This window comes from Nelumbo lutea, chromosome 1 (genome assembly GCF_056320005.1).
Source record: "Nelumbo lutea isolate HS-2025 chromosome 1, American lotus-T2T, whole genome shotgun sequence".
Classification (NCBI taxonomy): Eukaryota; Viridiplantae; Streptophyta; class Magnoliopsida; order Proteales; family Nelumbonaceae; genus Nelumbo; species Nelumbo lutea.
This window is the reverse complement of record NC_142684.1, coordinates 180,638,391-180,656,557: the sequence shown is the minus strand read 5'-3', so window position 1 is coordinate 180,656,557 and position 18,167 is coordinate 180,638,391. Positions and strand designations below refer to the sequence as shown.

The following is an 18,167-nucleotide window of genomic DNA, read 5'->3' as shown; positions in this document are numbered from 1 at the left end:
CTATACTGGTTCAGCCTTCTAGCTTCGGAGGGTAAGAAGTATTACAGATGTTTTTAGGTTCAAGATTTTTCTGTTAAATGTATAAACAATTTCCAGTTGGATTTCCACATGGAAATTATAGCAAATCGGTTGTCTCAATTTAAATTAGAGGTAAATTCTCTTAGTTCATACATATCTAGATCATTAATTTAATCCTCTCAATATCTCGTAGGTCTCTGGGTGGTTCACCACTGTTCAGAAACTTATTGGGTCACTTCTTCCTTGCTGTCCAGCAACTAGACCTGAAACACAGCTCTCTCTAGTCGTTCATAGACTGCTCTTCTTCAACTTACTCTATTAGGGCATAATCATTAGGGTCTCCTTGGTCTCTTCCCAGGGTAGAAACCCCTCTTAAACCATTCTACAAATCAGCGACGTAGGAAAGAAAATAGGGGAAGTAAATGAGAAAGAAGAAACGGAGAAGAGAAAATGAGCCTTACAGTCTACTAATGCTTTGATACCAAGAAGACTTATGAGCAAGAGAAGTGAGAAAACACAAATAGAGAAGTTTTAGAAACTTGGCGGCAGTTTCCTGTCTGCCCATCCCAAAGTGATATTTAAGCCAATGCTTAAAAAGGGGAGGTGAGAGGTCCTCTCACCACAGAACTCACATGCGCCTCCTCATACTCTACTTTCTTGGACGTGCATTAAATGAAATCATCAAAAAATATAGCAAGAAAAAAATTAAAACCCTCATGCGCCTCTCTCTCTCTCTCCCCCTTACATGGGTTATTAGTTTTTCTCTATTTTTTATTAATTTAATGTAGATTTGTTTCATGAATTCTTTTGGTTCAACAATAAAATGTAGTAAGAAAACACTTAACATGAGCTTTTGGTTATTGTAGCCAGTTCAATTTTAAAATTGTTTTTTGACTTGGTTATTGATCTCATGTTAAGCACATTAAAGCACGGGGGGTAGACCATCCTCCAAATCCTTAACCCCTTAACCTTAATGGCAAATGGGATATGATCCTAGGTCTCTGCTACAACCAGCCAAAGAACCTATCAACTAAGCCATCATCAGTTGATTCTCATGCTAAGCAGTTGATTTATGTACTTCTCAATAACTAAAAAGGAAAAAAATGATTTCCCTACTATTTTATATATAAAGAACTAGAAATATATAAAAAATTTGGTGAAATCACCATTACTTCATTTTTTCCCTTACAAAATACATTTTTAAAAAGCAGCCCATGCATCACAGGGGTCACCACTAGTAAATAAGAATGAAATAAAAGAACATGGATAGCAGCACAGCCCAAATACATATTCTCACAACACTTCTTTAATGAGTTTTTATTTGCTAGACAACACATAATAGCATATAAACACATATAATAATGTAAGCAAAAGCAAGTGTAGCTTAACCTTTTCCCTATAGAACCAAACTTTTCATTTTCTTAGATGGACTTGGAAATGTTTCGAAGAAGAAAACATTTTGCATACTTAAGCACCTAAAATGTTCACAACAAAGAAGTCAGTCTAGCATCTCATGAGAGCTTAGATTCTCATGGCATCATGAGTACAAAATACATATTAATAATACCTTTGCAACTACAGGCAGAGCGTCCAAAGCAATCTTAAGAAGGATACTGCTTGATATCAGAACCTGTCCCCTTCTAACATTATCAACACCAGAGGCCGCATTGAACATTTTGTTTGGCTTGAAACAGTAGTCACAGAGGACCCTATCTTGAATGGTATAAATAAACCAGTTCATTACCTCTATAAATATTAGAAGTATGCAGTTTCTAGAATATAGCAAGCTAAAAACTTCTTTCTCTATAACACTGTATCTAAGCACTATTTTCAAGAAATTCAGCTTACCAATTTCTTTATAGTGTAAGCAACTTAAATATTATTGTTGGACTTTAATCTCATAAGAGATCAAATCCAATAGGTGTGATTGGTCAATTACATGAGAAATTGCACCTGCACACTTGATTGAAAAAATCAGTTTTTCTCTTACAAAATCCAGTTTTGAACTTGTCCCACATTGAAAAATTATAAGTTTTGTTTTCAGTATTTCAATAGGAGCTGATTTACACTCCTTAGAATTAGTAGAGGAGAGTATGGGGATTCGATACCGTGCAACGTGCGTGCACGCGTGTGATCACCGTTGATGAGATCAACGGTCACGATTCGATCGGGTGTGATCAAGAGGCACATTTCAAAGTTAACAGTCACTACCTCTTAACTACTTTTTAAACAGTCACAATTTCAAGGTGCCTTCTCTAAACCAGCACCTACCTTTTCTTCATACCTCTTCACAAATTATTTAAGGAGCATGAATCAGACTCCAAAATACACAATTTCGAAATTCACTCTCTCTCTCTCTCTCTCTCTCTCAGTCCAGTCTGCTATAGTCTCACAGAAGGTTTCTTTGGAGACTCTTCAACTTTGCTGGTTGCAAATTCTCGCCCAAGGCTCTATTGTATCCTGGGAACGAATTTGCCTGTAACCCAACAACAAACTCATTAAAACTGAGTGGGGGCAAATAACGTTCTAAAGACAGTGTCTTCAGACGCGCCTCAAAGCTTCTCCTCCAAAGTTACAATGACCCCAATTTCTCCAATAATTATTATAGCAGAACTAATCCACTAAGTTCCATACTAAGGTAGTACAAACCAATTCCCTAAAAGCTCAGACAAAACCCACTAAAGAGATCTAGTCATGCTATTCCATCATGTACATTAAAATCTCTAACCAATGTCGTAAGAACAGAGGTAAACTTGACTGTTCCATAACCTATTTCAAGGCATTATCCTGGTTCCAAAGCCTTCCTGCGTTCATCTTTGCTACAGCTTTTTGACTTTTAAAACCCTCTTTGTACAAGTACTCAAAGATTCTAGTCTAGTCCTAGGAATTAAATCTTCATTTAATAAATTTCAACAATATTTTCTTCACATAGTCATCTCTCACCAACACCATTTGGTCATCACCTTTCACATATCGAGCACTCTTGGTCTTCCAATGACAATTAAAATTATAATTTCCAAGTTTGAATCTTTAACATTTCCACATTAATTTGAAAAGGCAGAGAGTAGTTTTATTGAACAAGAATCCAATGGACATAAAAGACAAATACAACTGTACAAGAAAAGGTAGTTAACCTACTGATAGAAAAAGTAGTTGACTTAAAAAGTCTTGTTCTTCCTATGGATGTATCTCATTTTTCCAAAGAAAACTCCATTCTTGCTCACATCTTCAAAGAATCCAATTAAGAATATTATAAGAACATTATAAGAATCATATAATAAAACTCATTAAATCATTAATTAATATCTGACAGAAGAAGTTGACCAACATATGTTTGACAACGTACCTATCAAAAAAACATATGTTTGATAATGTACCAGACAATCTAGATGAACCTTGATAGTCTTGATGCGTTTTCAAGTCTGAAGAGGATTGGGCTTGGAGTAGTCTGGTCCTAGATAGGAAATTCCGTACAACAGCCACATTATATGGATCTTATGCAGATATTCTTGTAGTTCAAGCATCATTACAACATTTTTCTTTTTAGTGGTATTGTTAAAACAAATGTTTCATGTCATAAAAGAATGAATGATAAATTGCTCTAAATGCAGGCACATACGTGTGTGCTGACAGAACAACAAGAAAAAGACATGGCCATCAGAAGATAGATCAAGCGTCTCAACCAGTGTTTTCACATGCTAGGCCATATGTCCATATAATCTATAAAATGTGAAGTTATATAAATTTAACTTGAAAGATTTGATAAAATTTTTATAGGTTGACAACTAGAGACACATGAACCTGTAGGAAGCAAAACCCAAGGGACATCATGGTCCCAGAAGTGTTCATAGGAAGCGAGAAGGATGCGACAGTGGTGATTAAGAGAGGCAAGGAGGATATTCAAAAGAAAGCACCACTTCTGGATATGAACTGTATCAACATCATGGAAGTGGTAAAATATTTACTGTAATGAAAATGCAAATCAATTAAAATAAAAAGCAGGCTATGATGTGAGAGTGTTGACAAAGCATTTAAGCAAAGCCACCCAAATATACAAACAGCCCCAACCCAAAACAACTAAAACAAACATTCAGCATTCCCATAAACCAGATGCACCAATAACTAATCAAACCAGTTGAAACTTAAAAACCAACACTTCACTGAGTAAAATAGTAAAATGAAGTAAAACATATTGAAGTTTTGAATAGTTCAAATGTTCTACTTTTAGTTTTTTTATGGTTTCAGACTAGTTGGAATTCTACTTGTTGAGAAGATATTTTTCTTTTGGGGGAATATATGCACACCAGAACTCTCAACACGTCACAAGAATAGACTTAGTGGGGGGGGAGTAACCCTTATCAACATATTTAAAGGGGAACCACAAGGAAAACCTACCTGAAGAGTTAGGAACCCAAATTCATTTATCCCCCAACTGAGCTATAAACAACCACCCCATCAAACAAATTCAAAAGACAAAAAATAGGAACAAATTCAAACTCTATTTGGATGCAAGTAGTCTCTGCCTAAAAGTTTGCACAAGTTGTTTCCATGCTCAAGTCGTCAAAGAAAAGAGGGAGATTAATATGGAGATGCGTAGGGGCTACAATGACTTGGACTTTATGAGAAGAAAGGAATGCCCGAATCTTTACGGAAAAAAGAAAGAAACAAAGAGGCTTTAATGGGAAACATTATAGTTAGGTGCACACCAGAACTGTCAACATGCATTCAGAATGGACTTGGAGAGGGGAGTGACCCTAACCAACATATTAAAAGAGGAACCACAAGAAAAACCTACCTAAAGAATTAGGAACCCAAATTTGTTTATCACATAATTATTAAGAACCTCCCCATCCAACAAATTCAAAAGACTAGAAATAGGAACAAATTCAAACTCACTCTTGGATTTTTTTTTTAATGAATGAAAATAATTTATTAATCCAGAAACTAAGGCAATACAGGAAACCCATGAAGAGGCACGAGCTCTGTTACCTCTTCTAACAAAGTATTACATCAAATTAAAACAGGAAAACAGGAAAAAGACAAATAAAAATTACATAGCAGATCAAAATAAATGATCCCTTGAAGCCCCTTGCTTAGCTAGCCCATCCACTAAAGTATTTGCTGATCTTCCCACCCAAAGAGAGGTAACTGTCATATTTCTTGTGAGCCAGTTGGCTTTCCTCAATAAGTTTCTGTATCGCCACATAGCTGAAGCTGGCTCTGTCAGCCATCCCACAATAATTTTGGAGTCTTCTTCAACTACCAAATGTTGAACTCCTAATTGTTCTGCAATCTGAATACCTTGTACAGCCACTAAGATCTCAGCTCTATTAGACTCTCCGATTCCCACAGGGCTTGAAAACAAGGCTAAAATGTTGCTCTCTTTATCTCTCAGCACCCTTCCTATCCCCGATGGGCTGGGGTTTCCTTGGCTACTACCATCAAAGTTCAGCTTTGCCCAACCTTCAGGCGGAGGCTTCCAAACTGCAGCTTCCTTGTCCTTCCTTGTGGCTATTGGCCACTGCTTTCCAGTTTCTCCAAATATCATCAAAGGAAAATGTTTCAAAGAAGTCCATAACTCTTAACCAATGAATGGCCCTAGTCAAGATACAATGCTCAACAACCTGAATGCTTCTTTCCTTTTCTTTGAATACCCTTGCATTCCTTTCTTCCCAGATTGTCCACAAGGCGGCTACTCTAATACATCTCCACATCATTTTTCCTTTTTTGTAGGCTACACAAAAAAGAAGGATCGAACAGCTGACTTAAGTCTGTGGACAGATTCCACCTGCACCCAAACCAAGAAAAAATCCAACTCCAAATAGCACTAGAAAAGGAACAAGATAAAAGTAGGTGGGAGCAATCCTCACCACTATCACTGCAAAGTACACACCAGTTAGGGGACAAACACATGAAAGGGCTTTTCTTCTAAAGGCAGTCCAAAGTATTAATCTTTCTATAAAACACCTCCCAGCAAAAAATAACAATTTTAGGAGGAATTGTTCTAAACCAAATCTCCTTGGTCGGAAAACCCAACTGTCCCATGGAAGAGTAAAGGGACTTCAAAAATGAAGCACGAGTGAAAAAACCTTTTGGATGAGGGGACCATAACCTCACATCCGAACTAAGAGGGTCCAGAAAGGCACTGCCAAGAAGAGACAACAAATCTGAAGCACTACTAAGTTCATCATCCCTCAAACCTTTCCGAAAGCCAAAGTCCCAACTAATCTCCTATCCATTTTTCTAGTGTATTTACGAAAAGTTCCTTGCTCTATTTGGATGCTAGTGGTCTCTACCTATTAGTTTGGACAAGTTGTTTGATGGTTCCATGCTCAAGTCATCAAAGAAAAGAGGAAGATTCATAAGAAGTGCAAGGGATACTATGACTTGGACTATATGGGAAGAAAGGAATGCATGAATTTTTAAAGAAAAAGAAAGAAATAAAGAGGCTCTATTGGAATACTTTATAGTTAGGTAAGCACATAGGGTGAAAACAATAGATTTGTTCTTCACCACACCATTTGCATATGATGCAGCACTTAGGAGATAATGGCCAACTAGGTCTCCTTTCTTTGCAAAAGGTCACAAATGTTGATACATCCATTGAAAACTTCTCAACAAAAAGCATCAAAATCTAAGGGAACAGGTGCTCATTAGAACTCACAACATGCCAAACGAATGGAGTCAGATGGGGGAGTAACCCTAACAAACATATTAAAAGAGGAACTACAAGAAAAAACCTACATGAGGAATTACAAACCCAAATTCATTTATCCCAAATTGAGCTATCAAAAACCACCCGATCCAAGAAATTCAAAAGACCAGAAATCGAAACAAATTCAAACCCTCAGGTTTCAACTAAAGTCCAACTTCCAATCAAAAACAAGGAATGAACAAGGTAGAACAAACTCAGAGATTGTTTTTCCATTAAGATTAGAGATGGCATAGATCCAAGGAAACAAACCTATCAACACGCATTCCCAAACTAGAAATCTTTCCAAATTGTAACCTTGTTGCCAAAGGAGAGATCATACATGATGCAATTAAGAAATAGGGAAGAGTACTATGAATTGCCTTCCAAAGAGAACTAAGGGTAGCTTTGCATAGAACTCCAGCATCCCAACCACTCTTTGAGAGCCCATGAATGCTCACAACAAGTTTGTGTCAAAGACTTCCGATATCCCACGAAGCCTCCAGAACTTTATGCCATCTGGTTTTTGGTAAAAATTCATGGGCTCACAAAAAAGAGGTTAGGATGGAGGGCTACCACATAGAACTACTCTTGACTCTCTTTTGAGAGACATCCATGATATCCTCTCAATGTTCATTAATCACATCAAGTATGACCTTGTCATGGATAACAAAATCAAATTTTGGGAAGACCCTTGGGTTGAGAAGACTTCATTGAAAGATATCTTCCATTCCATCTTCACCGTTTCCTTTCTTAAAGGCAAAATTATTTCTGAGCACACAAACCCCATGTCTCCCTTTGGTCTTTGGCTAATAATTGGGCTAAGAAGAAAACCTTAAGAACTCTGAAATTCCTCTTGTTTCCAGCCTTTATCATATGTTGGATGGGGTTGCTCTTGATCCTATTACATTGGATGGTCGTATGCAGGCCACAAGTCCTATGGGTGGTTTTTCTTGCACCTCTTTTAAATCTTTAATTTCATCTACTCCTTCCCAGATGTCCTTTTTTCGTAAAGAAAGTTCAATGTGATACTATCCCTTCAAAAATTAGTTGTCTTCCCTTCGGATGTCTTCCATAGGTACATTAATACTTGTGATATAATACAAAGGAAAAGGCCCAATTGGTCCTAATCTCCTGATTCACATAAAATGTGCAAAACGAATGGAGAACTGCAATTGGTACTAAACAACATATTTAAAGAGGAACCGCAAGAAAAAACCTACCTAAAGAGTTACAACCCATATTCCTTTATCCCCAACTGAGCTATAAAGAACCACACCATCCAACAAATTCAAAAGAATAGAAATAGGAACAAATTCAAACTCTCGGATTTCTACTAAATTCCCACTTCCAATCAAAACCAAGGGATGAACAATGTAGAACAAACTCAGAGATTGTTTTCCCTTTAAGATTAGCGATGCACAGAAACAAGGAAAAAGACCTCTCAATAGGCCCTTCCAAGCTACAAATCATTCCAAATTTTAACCTTGTTGCCAATGGAGAGATCATACATGATGTGATTAAGAAATAAGGGAAGAGTACTATGAATTGCCTTCCAAGGAGAAGTAAGGGTAGCTCTGCATAGAACTCCAGCATCCCAACCATTCTTTGAGAGCCCGTGAATGCTCACCACAACTCTTCGTCAAAGACTTCCGATATCCCACGAAGCCAACTGAAATTTATCCCATTGGGTTGTGGTAAGAATTGATTGGCTCAAAAATAAATGTTGGGATGGTGGACTACCACATAGAACTACTCTTCGTTCTCTTTTGAGAGACATCCATTGTATCCTCACAATGTTCATTAGTCACACCAAGTATGACATTGTCTTGGCTAACAAAATAAAATTTTGGGAAGACCCTTGCATTGAGAAGTATCCATTGAAAGATATCTTCTATTCCATCTTCACCGTTTCCTAACTTAAAGGCAAAATTATTTCTGAGCATGCCAACCCCACGTCTTATTTGTTCTTTGGCTGAAAATTTGGGCTAAGAAGAAACCTTTTGCATATGTTGGATGGGGATGCCCTTGATCCTATTACATTGGATGGTCGTTTGCAGGCCACAAGTCCTATGGGTGGTTTTTCTTGTGCCTCCTTTAAAAACTTTAATTCCCTCTACTCCCTCCCAAATGTCCTTTCTCGTAAAGGAAGTTCAGTATGATCCTATCCTTACAAAAAATTGTTGTTTTCTCTTGGGAAGTCTTCCATGGGGTGTGATTTAATACAAAGGAAGAGACCCAACTGGTACAAATCTCCTGATTCGCATCTAATGTTCAAAACAAATGGGGACACGACTTACCACTTCCTAATCTCTTATTTATTTGTTTACTGAATTTGGGAAAACTTCCTTGCTCTATTTGGATGCAAGTGGTCTCTATCTCTATATTTGGAGAAGTTTTTTGATGGTTCCATGCTCAAATCATCAAAGAAAAGAGGAAGATTAATATGGAGTTGTGCAATGGATACTATGACTTGGGCTATATTCGAAGAAAGGAATGCACAAATTTTTTAAGAAAAAGAAAGAAATAAAGAGGCTTTAAAAGAATACATTATAGTTAGGTTGGCACATAGGGTGAAAACAATAGATTTGTTCTTCAAGACTCCATTTGCATATGATGCACCACTTAGAAGATGAAGGCAAATGACAGGAGATTATTACGTCACATGGAGTCTTCACCACTACATTTTCATATGATGCACCACTCAGGAGATGAAGGCCAATTAGATCTCCTTTCTTTGCAAAAGGTTAGAAGTGTTGATACTTCCATTGAAAACTTCCAACAAAAAGCACCGAAATCTGAGGGAATAGGTGCACATCAGAACTCACAACATGTCACAAGAAAGTAGCAGACGGGGAACTAACCCTAACCAACATATTAAAAGAGGAACCACAAGAAAAAACCTACCTGAAGATTTAGCAGCCCAAATTCCCTTATCCCCAACTGAGCAATCAAGAACCACCCCATCCAACAAATTCAAAAGACTAGAAATAGGAACAAATTCAAACTCTCGGATTTCCACTAAAATCCAACTTCCAATCAAAACCAAGGGATGAACAAGGTAGAAGAAATTCAGAGATTGTATGGGTACTATAAATTGCCTTCATAGTAGTCTTCCCTTATTTCCCTTTAAGAAATAAAGGAAGACTACTATGAATTGCCTTCCAAAGAGAAAAGGGTAGTCTACACAAAACTCAAGCATCCCAACCATTCTTTGTGAGCCCACGAATGCTCACCACAACTTTGCGTCAAAGATTTCCAACATCCCACGACCTTACATTGGATGGTCGTTTGCAGGCCACAAGTCCTATGGGTGGTTTTTCTTGCGCCACCTTTAAAATCTTTAATTCCATCTACTCCCTCCCAAATGTCCTTTCTCGTAAAGGAAGTTCAATGTGATCCTATACCTCCAAAAATTAGTTGTCTTCCGTTGGGAGTCTTCCATGGGGACATTAATACTTGTGATTTAGTACAAAGAAAGAGAACCAACTGGTACTAATCTCCTGATTCGCATCTAATGTGCAAAACAAATGGGGAGACAGATTACCACTTTCTAATCTCCTATCCATTTGTCTAGGATACATAGGAAAAGTTCCATGCTCTATTTGGATGCAAGTGGTCTCTACCTACTATGGTTTGGACACGTAGTTTCATGGTTCCATGCTCAAGTCATGAAAGAAAAGAGGAACATTGACATGGAGAAGTCAAAGGGAACACACGAGTGTTTAAAGAAAAAGAAAAAAATAAAGAGGCTTTAAAGGAATACATTATAGTTAGGTTGGCACAATGGGTGAAAACAATTGATATGTTACTCACCACTCCATTTGCATATGATGCACCACGTATGAGATGAAGGCAAATGAGAGGATTTTAATAGGTTGTATGGAGTCTTCACCACTACATTTGCATATGATGCACCACTTAGGAGAAGAAGGCCAACTAGGTTAAGTGTTTCGGGATGAAGATGGTCGAATTATTGCCATTTTCTTAACACCTATAGCCTGGGTGGATTCATAGAGAGCTGAAATTTTGGCAGCATTGGAAGGGATCAAAAGAGACAAGCAGTTGAACATCAAAAACTTGTGGGTGGAAGGAGATTCAAGGCTGGCAGTTAACTGGTTGCAAGAGAAAGAGTCTAGTTTGTGGAAGTTCTCAAATGAAAAAAAGAAAACTAACCAAATTACTTGAAACATGCAAATTCAGGTTCAATGAGCCAAGAGGTGTGCCAATTCTGTGGCAGATTTTTTGGCCAAACAAGGGGTGGGAAGAGCAAATCTTTTTTGCGCTGTGTTATCAGTGTTTTTACCTCTCCCTTTATACTGTATCTTTCTTCATCATTTTTAATAAAAGCCACTGTTATTAATAAAACAAAAGGTCAACTAGGTCTCCTCTCTTTGCAAAAGGTCAAGTGTTCATACTTCAATTGAAAATTGCCCAACAAAAAGCATCAAAATCTGAGGCAACAGGTGCACATTAGAACTGACAACATGTCACAAGAATGGAGTCAGACGGGAGAGTAAACCCTAAAAAACATATTTAGAGAGGAACCACAAGAAAAAACCTACCTAAAGAGTTGCAGCCCATATTCCTTTATCCCCAACTGAGCTATCAAGAACCACACCATCCAACAAATTCAAAAGAATAGAAATATGAACAAATTCAAACTCTCGGATTTCTGCTAAAATCCAACTTCCAATCAAAACCAAGGGTTGAACAAGGTAGAACAAACTCAGAGATTGTTTTCCCTTTAAAATTAGAGATGGCACAGATAAAAGGAAAAACACCTCTCAATAGGCATTCCCAAGCTAGAAATCATTCCAAATTTTAACCTTGTTGCCAAAGCAGAGAGATCATACATGATGCAATTAAGAAATAAGGGAGGAGTACAATGAATTGCCTTCCAAGGAGAAATAAGGTTAGCTCTGTGCAGAACTCCAGCATCCCAACCATTCTTTGAGAGCCCATGAATGCTCACCACAACTCTTCGTCAAAGATTCCGATATTCCACGAAGTCAACTGAAATTTATCCCATTGGGTTGTGGAAAGAATTGATTGGCTCAAAAATAAAGGTAGGGATCGTGGACTACCACATAGAACTACTCTTCTCTCACTTTTGAGAAACATCCATTGTATCCCCCCCAATGTTCACTAATCACATCAAGTATGACCTGGTCTTGGCTAACAAAACAAATTTTGGGAAGACCCTTGCGTTGAGAAGTATCCATTGAAAGATATCTGCTATTCCATCTTCACCGTTTCCTAACTTAAAGGCAAAATTATTTCTGAGCATGCCAACCCCATGTCTCATTTGTTCTTTGGCTGAAAATTTGGGCTAAGAAGAAAACCTTGGGAACTCTGAAATTCTTCCTTTATCTAGCCTTTTGCATATGTTGGATGGGGATGCCCTTGGTCCTATTACATTGGATTGTCATTTGCAGGACACAAGCCCTGTGGGTGGTTTTTCTTCTGCCTCCTTGAAAATCTTTAATTCCCTCTACTCCCTCCCAGATGTCCTTTATTGTCAAGGAAGTTCAATGTGATCCAATCATTCCAACAATTTGTTGTCTTTCTATTGGGAAGTCTTCCATGGGGTGTGATTTAATACAAAGGAAGAGACCCAACTGGTACAAATCTCCTGATTCGCATCTAATGTACAAAACGAATGGGGACACGGCTTACCACTTCCTAATCTCCTATCCATTTGTCTACTATATTTGGGAAAACTTCATTGCTCTATTTGGATGCAAGTGGTCTCTACCTATTAATTTGGACAAGTTGTTTGATAGTTCCATGCTCAAGTCATCAAATAAAGAGGAAATTAATATGGAGTTGTGCAAGGGATACTACAACTTGAACTATATACGAAGAAAGGAATGCACAAACTTTTTAAGAAAAAAAAAAGAAATAAAGAGGCTTTAATCGAATGCATTATAGTTAGGTTGGCATATGGGGTCAAAACAATAGATTTGTTCTCCAACACCCTATTTGCATATGATGCACCACTTAGGAGAAAACGACAAATGACAGGAGATTAATACGCCACGTGGAGTCTTCACCACTACATTTGCATATGACGCACCACTCAAGAGATGAAGGCCAATTAGGTCTCCATTCTTTGCAAAAGGTTAAGTGCTGAAACTTCCTTTGTAAACTTTCAACAGAAAGCACCAAAATCTTCATAGCCCAAATTTTAGGAACTCTGAAATTCCTCCTGTATCAAGACTTCTGCATATATTGGATAGGGATGCTCTTGATCCTATTACAATGAATAGTCATTGCAGGCCACAAGTCCTATGGGTGGTTTTTATTGCGTCTCCTTTAAAATCTTTAATTCCCTCCACTCCCTCCTAGAAGTCCTTTCTCGTAAAGGAAGTTCAATGTGATCCTAACCTTCCAAAAATTTGTTTTCTTCTCTTGGGAAGTCGTCCATGGGGTGTGATTTAATACAAAGGAAGAGACTCAACTGGTACAAATCTCCTAATTCGCATCTAAGGTACAAAACGAATGGGGAGATGGATTACCACTTCCTAATCTCCTATCCATTTGTGTACTGTATTTGGGAAAAGTTCCTTGCTGTATTTGGAAGCAATTGGTCTCCACCATTTAATTTGGACAATTTGTCTTATGCTTCCATGCTCAAGCCATCAAAGAAAAGAGGAAGATTAATATGGAGTTGTGCAAGGGATACTACGACTTGGACTATATTCGACGAAAGGAATGCACACTTTTTTAAGAAAAAAAAGAAATAAAGAGGCTTTAATGAAATACATTATAGTTAGGTTGGCACATAGGGTGAAAACAATAGATTTGTTCTTCGAGACTCCATTTGCATATGAAGCACCACTTAGGAGATGAGAGCAAATGATAGGAGATTAATACGTCACATGGAGTCTTCACCACTACATTGCCATATGACGCACCACTCAGGAGATAAAGGCCAATTAGGTCTCCTCTATTCGCAAAAGGATAAAGTGATCATACTTCCACTGAAAACTTCCAACAAAAAGCACCAAAATCTGAGGGAACAGGTGCACATCAGAACTCACAACATGTCACAAGAAAAGAGTCAGATGGGGAACTAACCCTAACCAACATATTAAAAAGAGGAACCATAAGAGAAAACCTACCTGAAGATTTAGCAGCCCAAATTCCTTTATCCCCAACAGAGCTATCAAGAACCACCCCATCCAACAAATTCAAACTCTCGGATTTCCACTAAAATCCAAATTCCAATCAAAACCAAGGGATGAATAAGGTAGAACAAACTCAGAGATTGTTTTCCCTTTAAGATTAGCAATGGCACAGATACAAGGAAAAACCCCTCTTCATAGGCATTCCCAAGCTAGAAATCGTTCCAAATTTTAACCTTGTTGACAAACGAGAGATCATATATGATGCGATTAAGAAACAAGGGATACAAGGAAAAACCCCTCTTCAATTGGGAAGTCGTCCAAGAAGAGATCCAACTAGTACAAATCTTCTAATTCGCATCTAAGATACAAAACGATTGGGGAGACGGATTACCACTTCCTAATCTCCTATCCACTTCTCTACTGTATTTGGGAAAAGTTCCTTGCGGTGTTTGGAAGCAACTGGTCTCCACCTATTAATTTGGGCAAGTTGTCTGATGGTTCCATGCTCACACCATCAAAGAGAAGAGGAAGATTAACATGGAGTTGTGCAAGGGATACTACGACGTGGACTATATTCGAGGAAGGGAATGCACAATTTTTTTTAAGAAAAATAAAGAAATAAAGAGGATTTAATGAAATACATTATAGTTAGGTTGGCACATAGGGTGAAAACAATGGATTTGTTTTCAAAACTCCACTTGCATATGATGCACCACTTAGGAGAAGAAAGCAAATGACAGGAGATTAATACATCACATGGAATCTTCACCACTACATTGGCATATGACGCACCACTCAGGAGATGAAGGCCAATTAGGTCTCCTCTCTTTGCAAAAGGTTAAAGTGATGATACTTCCATAGAAAACTTCCAACAAAAAGCACCAAAATCTGAGGGAACAGGTGCACATCAGCACTCACAACATGTCACAAGAAAGGAGTCAGATGGGAACTAACCCAAACCAACATAATAAAAGAGGAACCATAAGAGAAAACCTACATGAAGATTTAGCAGCCCAAATTCCTTTATCCCCAAATGAACTATCAAGAACCACCCCATCCAACAAATTCAAAAGACTAAAAATAAGAACAAATTCAAATTCTCGGATTTCCACTAAAATCCAAATTCCAATCAAAACCAAGGGATGAACAAGGTAGAACAAGCTCAGAGATTGTTTTCCCTTACAGATTAACAATGGCACAGATACAAGGAAAAACACCTCTCAATAGGCATTCCCAAACTAGAAACCGTTCCAAATTTTAACCTTGTTGCCAAACGAGAGATCATACATGATGCAATTAAGAAACTAGGGAAGAGAACTATGAATTGCCTCCCAAGGAGAAGTAAGGGTAGCTCTACGCAGAACTCCAACATCCCAACTATTCTTTGAGAGATCATGAATTCTCACCACAACTCTTCGCCAATGATTTCCGATATCCCACAAAGCCAACTGAAATTTTCCATCGGGTTGTGGTGAGAATTGATTCGCTCAAAAAAAAAGGTTGGGATCGTGGACTACCACATAAAACTACCCTTCGTACTCTTTTGAGAGACATCCATTGTATCCTCCCAATGTTCACTAATCACATGAAGTATGACCAGGTCTTGGCTAACAAAATCAAATTTTGGGAAGACCCTTGCGTTGAGAATTCTCCATCGAAAGATATCTTCCACTCCATCTTCACCGTTTCCCAACTTGAAGACAAAATTATTTCTGAGCATTCCAACCCAGGTCTCCTTTGGTCATTGGCTGAAAATTTGGGTTAAGAAAAAAATCATAGGAATTCTGAAATTCACCCTGTATCTAGCCTTTTGCATATGTAGGATGGTGATGCCCTCAATCCTATTACCTTGGATGGTCGTTTGCAGGCCTCAAGTCCTATGGGCGGTTTTTCTTGCGCATCCTCTAAAATATATAATTCCCTCTACTCCCTCCCAGATGTCCTTTCTTGTAAAAGAAGTTCAATGTGATCCTATCGGTCTAAAAATTTGTCGTCTTCTATTGGGAAGTCGTCCATTGGGTGTGATTTAATACAAAGGAAGAGACCCAACTAGTACAAATCTCCTAATTCGCATCTAAGGTACAAAACGAATGGGGAGACGGCTTACCACTTCCTAATCTCCTATCCATTTGTCAACTGTATTTGGGAAAAGTTCCTTGTTGTATTTGGAAGCAACTGGTCTCCACCTTTTAATTTGGACAAGTTGTCTGATGGTTCCATGCTCAAGCCATCAAAGAGAAGGGGAAGATTAATATGGAGTTGTGCAAGGGATACTACGACGTGGACTATATTCGAGGAAAGGAATGCACAATTTTCTTAAGAAAAAGAAAGAAATAAAGAGGCTTTAATGAAATACATTATAGTTAGGTTGGCACATAGGGTGAAAACAATAGATTTGTTCTTCAAGACTCCACATGCATATGATGCACCACTTAGGAGATGAAAGCAAATCACAGCAGATTAATACATCACATGGAGTCTTCACCACTACATTGGCAGATGACGCACTACTCAGGAGATGAAGGCCAATTAGGTCTCGTCTCTTTGCAAAAGGTTAAAGTGATGATACTTCCATAGAAAACTTCCAACAAAAAGCACCAAAATCTGAGGGAACGGGGGCACATCAGAACTCACAACATGTCACAAGAAAGGAGCCAGATGGGGAACTAACCCTAACCAACATAATAAAAGAGGAACCATAAGAGAAAACCTACATGAAGATTTAGCAGCCCAAATTCCTTTATCCCCAACTGAGCTATCAAGAACCACCCATCCAACAATTTCAAAAGACTAGAAATAAGAACAAATTCAAACTCTCGGATTTCCACTAAAATCCAAATTCCAATCAAAACCAAGGGATGAACAAGTTAGAACATACTCGGAGATTGTTTTCCCTTTAAGATTAGCAATGGCACAGATACAAGGAAAAACACCTCTCAAAAGGCATTCCCAAGCTAGAAATCGTTCCAAATTTTAACCTTGTTGCCCAACAAGAGATCATACAGAATGCGATTAAGAAACTAGCGAATAGTACTATGAATTGCCTCCCAAGGAAAAGTAAGGGTAGCACTGTGCAGAACTCCAGCATCCCTACTATTTTTAGATAGCAAATGAATTCTCACCACAACTCTTCGTCAATGATTTCCGATATCCCACGAAGCCAACTGAAATTTTCCCATCGAGTTGTGGTAAGAATTGATTGGCCCAAAAAAAAGGTTGGGATCGTGATCGTGGACTACAACATAGAACTACCCTTCGTTCTCTTTTGAGAAACATCCATTGTATCCTCCCAATGTTCACTAATCACATGAAGTATGACCTGGTCTTGACTAACAAAATCAAATTTTGGGAAGACCCTTGCGTTGAGAGTTCTCCATCAAAAGATATCTTCCATTCCATCTTCACCGTTTTCTAACTTAAAGACAAAATTATTTCTGAGCATGCCAACCCCATGTCTCCATTGGTCTTTGGCTGAATTTGGGCCAATAAGAAAATCTTAGAAATTCTGAAATTCATCCTGTATCTAGCCTTTTGCATATGTTGGATGGTGATACCCTAGATCCTATTAGCTTGGATGATCGTTTTGCAGGCCACAAGTCCTATGGGCGGTTTTTGTTGCACATCCTTTAAAATCTTTAATTCCCTCTACTCCCTCCAAGATGTCATTTCTTGTAAATGAAGTTCAATGTGATCCTATCCGTCCAAAAATTTATTGTCTTCAATTGGGAAGTCGTCCATTAGGTGTGATTTAATACAAAGGAAGAGATCCAACTTGTACATTTAAGGTACAAAACGAATGGGGAGACGATTTACCACTTCCTAATCTCCTATCCATTTGTCAACAGTATTTGGGAAAAGTTCCTTGTTGTATTTGGAAGCAACTGGTCTCCACCTTTTAATTTGGACAAGTTGTCTGATGGTTCCATATGCTCAAGCGATCAAAGAGAAGAAGAAGATTAATATGGAGTTGTGCAAGGGATACTACAAAGTGGACTATATTCGAGGACAGGAATGCACAATTTTTTCAAGAAAAAGAAAGAAATAAAGAGGCTTTAATGAATACATTATAGTTAGGTTGGCACATAAGGTGAAAACAATAGATTTATTCTTCAAGACTCCATTTGCATATGATGCACCACTTAGGAGATGAAAGAAAATGACAGGAGATTAATACGTCACATGGAATCTTCACCACTACACTGGCATATGACGCACCACTCAGGAGATGAAGGCCAATTAGGTCTCCTCTCTTTGCAAAAGGTTAAAGTGATGATACTTCCATAGAAAACTTCCAACAAAAAACACCAAAATCTGAGGGAACAGGT

The 18,167-nt window shown here is 38.1% G+C and overlaps 1 protein-coding gene across 8 annotated transcripts in view; it reads right to left on the bottom strand.

The window, feature by feature from the left end:
- Window positions 1–1,136: 1,136 nt before the first annotated feature.
- LOC148879590 (DNA mismatch repair protein MSH4-like) overlaps window positions 1,137–18,167 on the bottom strand; it is a 30,394-nt gene continuing 13,363 nt past the window's right edge. For 2 of the 8 annotated variants that reach the window (XR_016104283.1, XR_016104288.1), the window contains exons 2-3: window positions 1,586–1,731; window positions 1,137–1,493 (exon numbers count right to left, since the gene is read on the bottom strand). Coding sequence is in view for 1 of the 8 variants with exons in the window: in XM_088961156.1 (XP_088817282.1) it covers window positions 1,440–1,493; window positions 1,586–1,727; window positions 3,365–3,472 (304 nt within the window). In the remaining 7 variants the exon portion in view is untranslated. Of the gene's footprint in view, window positions 1,494–1,585; window positions 1,732–3,156; window positions 3,245–3,364; window positions 3,473–18,167 lie in introns of all 8 variants that reach the window. The other 6 variants (XR_016104286.1, XR_016104289.1, XR_016104284.1 and 3 more) reach the window with 5 other exon arrangements.